The sequence below is a fragment of the Diadema antillarum genome, unplaced genomic scaffold (genome assembly GCF_040938485.1).
Source record: "Diadema antillarum isolate AM-2024a unplaced genomic scaffold, OU_Dant_1.0 seq00000486_RagTag, whole genome shotgun sequence".
Classification (NCBI taxonomy): Eukaryota; Metazoa; Echinodermata; class Echinoidea; order Diadematoida; family Diadematidae; genus Diadema; species Diadema antillarum.
Genome location: NW_027271449.1, coordinates 345,312 through 354,516, shown reverse-complemented (window position 1 = coordinate 354,516; position 9,205 = coordinate 345,312). Strand labels below are relative to the sequence as shown.

The 9,205-nt window shown below is 39.7% G+C and overlaps 1 protein-coding gene across 1 annotated transcript; it reads right to left on the bottom strand.

Moving 5' to 3' along the window:
* Window positions 1–1,369: 1,369 nt before the first annotated feature.
* Window positions 1,370–7,009, bottom strand: LOC139733682 (aldo-keto reductase family 1 member A1-B-like). The gene is made up of 6 exons (XM_071644494.1): window positions 6,812–7,009; window positions 6,253–6,404; window positions 5,499–5,700; window positions 3,301–3,500; window positions 2,022–2,178; window positions 1,370–1,497 (listed from the first exon to the last, which is right to left on the bottom strand). The coding sequence occupies exons 1-6, from the start codon at window positions 7,007–7,009 to the stop codon at window positions 1,405–1,407; spliced, it is 1,002 nt and encodes a 333-aa protein (XP_071500595.1). The 3' UTR covers window positions 1,370–1,404.
* Window positions 7,010–9,205: the final 2,196 nt, after the last annotated feature.

The window sequence follows — 9,205 nt, the reverse complement described above, 5'->3', positions numbered from 1 at the left end:
AGGACTTGTGGCGACCTGGTAGCGACTCGAGTCTCTCTGGTAGTGGAGTGAGATGGATTGATAATAGGCCTAAGCCCCTGCCAGCTTTTCACCGTGATGAAATTTCTTCATTTACCATCAAGACGTCATGACTTATTAAAACACCATTTTTGTAGGCACAGTTCACCTCTGTTTTTTATAATGCCATAGATTTATTTCTCTTTCAGCGCAGTGAACAGTAATCCATACATCAAGCTTTGGTACTACGACTACATCATACGTACAAGCATTACTCAATTTTATCCCTGTGTTATTAATCTAAATGTTATTTTCCTGTTATGGGGCCAGCATAAAAATAACCCAGTGAAAAAAAAAGAAGTACGAAAAATGAGAAATATTACACAACAATATACTGCATGTCCGATATTCCTTCCCTTTATTCGACAAATTCTCTGACAAACTGATAGGATATGATGTAAGGCATCTGTCGTTTGAATTTGCGCGTTTCCTGTTTATTTCGTAGTCGACTTGGAACTATACTTCAATCAACGTAAAGATGCTTCATGTTTGTACATGATTACACTTTATCCTGCGTTATGCCATTCCTTTACAAGCGAAAAAGAACAAAGGGATGTACACTATCTTCAACAAAGGGTCGATGTACGGCATATCTTAAAGTTGTGTATTTATCATGATAATCACACCTTTGTCCGCTGCCGACACCCATACACCGACGTGTCGTACGAGGTGGAAATTCCAAATTATTTATGTTCTCTCATTACGTTTGACGACGAAAAGAATACACTATTTAGTACAGAACTAATCGAGGTATACTCGGGTAATGAGCCTAAGAACACAAGCTTCTTTACCGAAAGTTTGATATTTAAATTTCTAGCTTACATACATCTTGCAATATAAACTTGCCCTATTTTTCTCCACTGGGATTGTTTCTCGCAAAGTAAATGGTGGCGTCGATTTAAAGGAGACTCGACATAATAAGAGGAACTATAATGAGATGCTGCAATATCAAGCGTCTTTTTTGTATATTGAAGAGAAATTGAGAGGAACGATGGAAAACATTAGCTCTTCCTTCACTCAGGGAGGTGGGCCACCTCCCTGCTTCACTCGACTCGAGAATGCATGGGAAGTGAGATCACTATGATTCACTTAATTGATACTCTTTAACCAAGATTAAGCTCTGCAAGTGAGTTCAGGGTATTAAGGGAAGAATAGATTCTAAACCTGCGGAGTCGAATTTTCTCAGCTACTGAACGGATATGATAAGTTTGTGTATCAAGAACTTCGGAGCATCTCCCAGTAGCACACCATGATAAATTAATGCACTGTACATCTTATTCGGACAAGAGGGGCGACCTCACTCGATGATGGTGGGAAGAGAGGGTGGTTGACGAGATACGTGGTCCTCTAGAACGGCTCGTGGAACGGATAGAAGCGGTGCCCTCCGTCCCGAGGCACGACTAGGCCCGAGGCGTCCACTACTGGCCGGCCGTTTTTGTCCTATATACGATGGGGAACAATCACACAAAATTGGTCGATAGTTTCGGCATACAACTGAGATCCTTACGTCTCATTGGTGACGGTGATGATGACAAAAACGAAAATGATGATGATGATGATGACGATGATAATAATAATAATAATAATAATAATAATAATAATAATAATAATAATAATAATACTATAATAATAATAGAAAAAGTGATGATATTGTATTGCAATGGTGATAACGGTTGCATTAGCTGTAGAGTATAGCCTGTACAGAGTAAGCATCCGCACTCCTTAGCTAAGCATTGCCATGGATTCATTATTACACTTGAGTCAAAATGGACATTGTGAGGAAAAACAACGAATATGATAATCTCCAATGATGTGCACATCACAGGGTGCGAACAAGAATAGAACTCTTGACCCCCTGTGTGGCTTCTGTGCCTTATTCACTATACGTACATAGCACAACAGTATTGTACCGACCCAATCGTGCGACCAAGAGTGGCAAAACATGGTAACACTGCTCTCATCACCTTCCGTGGAGGAACCAAGATGCGGCGTTTCGGCAGGCTCGACAACACGGCCATATCGTCTTCGGAGAGATCAAAGTCGAACACGGCAATGTTCTCCTGGATTCGAGACGGGGTGGCACTCTTCGGAATTACCGGTGCTCCTCTCTGCACTTGAAACCTGAATTTATATTAAAGGGAACATCATAGAGATATCTCTACTGGGCCCTGTTGCATAAAAAGATGTAATCAAACAGAAGTCAGGTATCACCCAATCAGAATTGAGTATTATGTTTTATTTTCTGACTTATGTTTGATCTCAACTTTTTTGCAACAGGACTCCCGGAACATTGATAGATTAATTAAACATTAATAAAGATACGAGGAATGAGGAGAAAATAATTATTGTTGTTGTTGTGTTTTTTAACAGCCTCGACATGTCTAAAGATTAAGTAGAGTTTTACCGAGTCAAAATTTGGCGTGTTGGAATTTTTCGATACTTTTAACTAGGCTTATAACGTGTAAAGCAGCTCCCCATTGTGGCTACCAAGATATACTATACTTCTTATCTGCTGGAGCGGTTTATCTTCTCAATACCAACACTGCTTCAAGCAATGACAAAGTATTCATCAGACATAACATGTCAGGTAACATAATGTACTGGACTCGTAAGAGATTTCTGCTTGACTAATATCGAGCTGATTATCGAGATGTCTCGAGAATTTGAGAAGATTAACAAAATACGGGATTCAATTCAATTCAATTCAATTCAAATTTATTTCATTTTTCAACAAAACATGTATGTTACACTTCTTTTATAACAGAGAATAAGGTAAACAGAACATTATGCAATGAAAAGACTGTACAATAATTGAGGACCTTTTAGTAATTATACAATGTACATTATAGAAAAAAAAAGAAACAGAAGTGGTCGAAATTAAGTGCATGTAAACCTTGCTTAAAGTGCGAAAAATGGAGAGACCCACTAAAAAGACACAGCTTGTAGAATGTGGGCCCCTCTGGAAAAACAAAAAACAAAACATCAATGGGAAGATTAATTGGAGCATCATAAATACAAAAGGAAAGAAGGAAGAAGAGGAAGAAATCTAGAAGCCCACTGATAATTAGGTTCACAGATAAATACACTTACTTTCATAGACGCGAACAAACATGAAACAAGACTAGACAACAAAGTAGATGCTGAAGGAAAGGCTGTACGGGACAAAACGGAATGGACAAGACTAACAAACGCCAACAAGCACGAAACAGGTCTGGACAACAAAACAACAAAACAACAAAATACCGGATGGCAACTTGAGCGACCGTCTTTCCATGCTTCTGGGCGATCTTCTGGATTTTTGGATCGTCGAAGATGTCCGGTTCGCCATCCAGTCTCCAGGCCCTGTCCCCGCATCCAAGCGGGCTGTATGCTGAAAACACCACACCCCTCTCGCGGCAGAAATTTAGCAGCTCAGTCTGCGGGAAGTAAGGGTGGCTCTCCACCTGAAAATGTGTGATGAAAAAAAAGATCATCATCATCATTATCATCATCTTCATCATTATCATCATCATTATCATCATCATCATCATTATCAACATCATATCTCATCATAATTTTATCACTGCCATGTTTCGCATTTTTATCTTTCTTATAAATGCCATTATTATCACTTTTGTTGTTGTTGTTGTTGCTACTCATACTTTATACAGGCCTTCCTACAATCAGGATTATAATGATTATTATGAGTGCGATGCTAAACATGGATCGACTACATCACAGCATCTAATACAAAGTAAAAGATACAGTATAAACGGTTTATAAGCATTACGTGATTATGGATATGACGAACTCGAATTATAGCCTTGCTAACAAGCATAATATGCGGTAGAAAAGATGGAAAATGAAGAGCAGAAGAGTTAGTTTGCTGGCCCAGCTAATTGTCTCGAGATTTTATAATTGATTTAGACTTCGTCTCGATATCTATGGCAATACATCAATCAGAGCAATTGATTGATAAACATCTGTTTCAGAAAGGTCAACACCCAACTTGTTTGTCATTACCATTTTTTTTTTTTTTGGTTCTGCTTACATTATGTACATAATCGTATTATATGATATACCGGTAAAATTATGTTTTGTGCATATAGAACCAGAAGTTTATCAGTACGTGTAATAGGATAATTTTCCTTCGTACAATATGTACATAATTAATATACCTGTATGTTTTGTGCAATGAACCAGAAGTTTAGCTGTACATGTAATGGGATAATATTTTTCCTTCGTAGGGGAAGTGTGGGAGAGTTGAGCCACTGGGAGAGTTGATCCAGGTCACCTCACATCTTCATAGTGACTGACAGCAGTCAGCTGCTGCCATTTCTTGTTCATGCCTATGATTAACTATATACCAGTGTATGAGGCAGCGACGTTGGACACAGCATGACAAAATAGTCAAAGAAAAACCATTTTTGGTCACCAAAAGTGAATGTCCACTTGTCAGTTATGTGGTTTTCTCTCACACCTATGGTAGAGGATAAGTGCGAATCAGTTGGAGTAGCAGATAGTCTGTATATCATTTGTTTCTTTCAGCAAATTTCAACATGTTTGGTGTGGTCACTTTCGTAGGTTTTGAGGGTTAGTTTAAATGGCGACTGTGGGGAGAGTTGTGCCAACGTGTTGAGGGAGAGTTGTGCCATGGCTAAACCCTGTATTCCAATGGCTCAGCCCTCAAGTGGCTCAACCCTCCCTTCAAGTGGCTCAATGAGTGTCATTTTTTGGTCAAAGAAACGGGTCTGCAATTGGATGAGGTGAGGAATATTGGAAAGGTATGTGGTGTTCTCGCCAGGGGTGACGCCCTACAGGCGGTTTCTTCTTCCTAACACCACTGCCAGTTGACTTATTACGCAAATCCAGTCAGGGTGCATCTAGAAATCCTGATCATGTGATCGTACGTGGACCCCAACAACATCCACATTATCCATCCGATGACCCGTAAGTCAAACAGACGCCCCGCCCCCTCTGTTACCATTACACCATCTTTCCTTAGATAGGTTTCCATAGTCATTTTCTTTTATAAGCCTGAACTTCTTAATATGATATGTAGGGCCTATAGCATAGTGGCTCAACTCTCCCAACCCCGTGGCTCAACTCTCACCACATCAAGGGAGACTTGAGCCATTTTGCAAAATATTTTTGTTGAAGTGTCACCCCAAGTTGTTTGTGCTAGGTGTCTTATTGGGCTATCATATTATGCCTGAATAGTTGTAGTATATACCAGCGAACGAATAATCCATAAATTGTGTATAGTTATTGAACAATATCACTAAATGTAAAAAGTGGCTCAACTCTCCCACACTTCCCCTACAATATGTACACATAATACCTGAATATATATTTGTGCATTGAACCAGAGGTTTAGCAGTACATGTAATAGGATAATATTTAAGATGGTATTTAAAACAACATGAACAAGCTCTATCGGTCAGTGGTCATGTCTTTCTCACCTGCAGTACGGCTGGGGGAATGGCGGACTTCTGAATGACCTCGTCGATCTGTTTGCTGTTGAAGTTGGAGATGCCGATTGCGCGGCACTTTCCCGCCTTTACCAGCTCCTGCATGGCCGCCCAGGTATCGACGAAGTGAACGCTGCTGTATTCGACGTCTCCACTCTCGGTGAAAGGGAATTTGATTGATGGATCTCGGTTCCTGAAACAGGAATGACATCGAAATTATGATATGAAGATTTCCGCACTAACGAGTGGAGCAAATATCGCTTTGTTATAGTCTACAAAGAATTCTTCGGTCGAGTTGTTTTTATTGCAACTGATTGACAAATTGCCCTACGCATCGACGTAAATTAGACGCCTGTCCGGAGATCAGGAGGTCATGTACGTGTTCAAATCCTGCTTGATGCATACGTATGGCCGTGATTTCTTTTATCATGGTTACTAGTAAAACACTGATCAAGGTCGGTGTAGGGCAATATTTGTCAATCAGTTGCAATATTCACAATATAGACATATGACTTTTTCTCTCTCTATCTACATATAACAAGAAGAAAAAGACGATTTTTTCTTTCTTATGGTAAAAATTAGCGAGCAGGTAGTGTCAGTTATTCTAAATCAATAGAGCTTCTCATTATTCTTAAAGGAAAATGAAAATGTACTCAGTCTGAGGGCAATTGAAAATTTAGCCTTGAAACACGTGCGTTATTATTTCTGTAAAACCTGAAACCCGTTTATGTTGCTCCATACTTACGCGAAACCGAGTGGCCAGTGCATGAGGTACAAGTCGAGGTAGTCTAGCTGGAGATCAGTGAGAGACTGCTGAAAGGTCGGAAGGACGTCCTCCTTGGCGTGAAAGGTATTCCAGAGTTTGCTGGTGACGAAGACGTCCTCCCTTTTCAGACCCTGAGACAAGGAGTTACATGGGAGCAGCAAAATAGACACTTTGGAAGAGGAACCTCGTCCAAAAATAGTGACGACACAAATGAATAAAGATGAATATACATAGTTGAATATCCCTGTTGCATTTCCATACTTTACATAGAGATCAACAGCGATAATGCACTACAACATTAATTTGGGTATTAATCAACTTGAAGAATTGCCAATATTTGAATCTGTGTCATGGATAGACTGGTGAGAGGCTGTACTACACTGCGTACTACATGATGGTCTTAACATCTGAAATTTGAATCTCATATCACATGAGGAGATGATTGATGGCTTTTACCTTTGCAGCTAACCTTCCATTATTATTTTTTTTTTTTAAATCCGGGCATTTAGTGCCTTGGGCAGGCGGCCGAAGGACTCACCAATCTCTTCATCGCATTCTTCAGGGCCACGCCCACCTCCTTCTCATTGCTGTACACGTGGGCGCAGTCGATGTGTCTGTAGCCGGCGTCCAGTGCCGCCCCGATCGCCCGCTCAATTTCATCGGCTTTCAGCTTCCACGTGCCCAGCCCGACCAGGGGCATCGAGACCCCACTGGCGATGGTCACACTAGCATCCATTGTACTGGGGGGGGGGGGGGGGGGGGGGGGCGACGAGTTGGATAATCATGATTGTATCGTGAGAATAAAATGACAACAAACAACCAATTAACAAACATAACTATGGGCCTATATTACTGCATGCTTCCCGGAAAGAATTGCTTGGAAAACTTTGGGATTTTTCTTTGAGTGTGTGTGTGTGTGTGTGTGTGTGTGCGTGTGTGTGCGTGTGTGTGCGTGTGTGTGAGTGGTCTTGTCTGATTTTGATGCCTTCTTACCCGCCAATCAATGTTGTGACATTGTCTTTGACTAAAACTTTGAAATTCATAAATATTGCTGTAAGGCATTTTGTGCGCTCACTGGATTTACATTATTAAGGAAAATTCTCTTTTGATAAAGAAAGAAACAAATACATACAAAATTGGATCTCAACAAAGTCCGCATTCAAGGGAATATAATACATGACGAAATGTATAGCCTTTTGGGGCAAAAGTATTTTGCATACTAAATCAAACCTGTTAAATCAGTTTGTTGAATCAGCTCCTTCCCCCTTCCCTTTCTCTCTCTCTTTACCAAACATACATAATGCACCTGGCGTTGTATGCTCAATGCAATCACGGACGGGCAAATCCTGGGCAATCGATGCTATCACATATTTCTATACCATCGTACCAACTAATGCAAAAAAAAAATATGTAAATACTGCATGTTGCATGTAAGTGAACAGTGCACATTCAGCCTTCTGTGTGAACACGTATATTCAGTACCGTTGTGTATGTATTTGATTGAAGTTATCATACTTGTTGCATTAAGGGGCTATTATAACAGCACATTCATACCCGTGTAAATAAACACACAAAATACAATAACCGTCATTTCAAATAATCACAATAAAAATGAGGGGCAGTATACGCTATAAATGAAAAAAAGCCGTAAATCATTATAGCAAATAGAAGGGTTTATAATATTTTTTAGATTTATTATGCATTAGTATGGAGAAATATATGTAACAGTATAAGGAGAATGATAATACAATAACGATAATGATAAAGATACTACAATAAATCATCCATGCATTTCTTCATGTACTATCAACTGTCTTCTTACCCCATCTACTTCTCAATTTTCAGAGATGTAAAAGCGCATGAATATACAAAAAACCAAACCGTTAACCGAAATTATCATTGTCGTCAGGACTAACAACAACGAAAAATATTCTTCGTTTGGTAAGACTTTTCGCTCAGAGAGACAGTATAACGCTAGACTGACACGTGGTAAACCCATGAGAAGAGGGTTACACAGTACCATTCTCTGACTAAGTATACACCTTTATACCTTTAGCACTCGTCGGCGAGTTAGAAGTGGGACAGGGCATCGTATAGTAATTTTATGGGTAATGGACAGGTAAACAGGATGATAATATGACATCAGTAAAAAAAAATACCCCTATGTACACAACACAACCAGTAGGCTGACATCCTGACATTAGCTAATGAGTACTTATTAAAAGAAAAAAAAAATAACGGATATTCTTTGTTCACTTACCATCAAGATTTAAATACCGAAATGTCAGGGGAACAAGCTTTCTCCGGTACAGCACGAGCCGATTTTTCTACAGACAATGCCCCGCCCCCTCCACGCACATGAACACAGAAGGGCCTACCTACAGAATGATGTACAACTCAAGCTCATCAGGAACGCGGGATTAATGAAGACAGAACAAAAACACAGTGCAGCAAAATGGCTGACAGTTTGGTGCCCTCTTCTGCTCGTCGAGCCAAGGTCTGCTGGAATTGTGGATCTAATTCTGTCGATATGAACTTTGGAATTATACACAAGAGAGCTGAGAGAGGATTTCAAATGAAAAAAAAAAAAAAAACCACACACAAACAAACATGATTATGATCAACGTTTTACCATTTAACGATCACATCCTACCAAGGATAGAATAGAGACTTAAATCAACAACAGGAACAATAATATGATTGGGATCAATAAACATTTTGACTTCAGGTCTAAGTACGCAATTTTAATTACAGTAAAATGATAATGGGTCTGTGCGAAGGGGAAGGGTGCAGTGAACGTAGCTAGGTTTCAAGGCCGGTTTATCTAACCATGGAGCTGCAGCTCCATGATTTAAAGGCTTTTTTTCACTATTTGCAGATGAAACAAAAACCCAGCTTTCGAGCTTCAAAATAATTCTAAAAATGTGAGTTA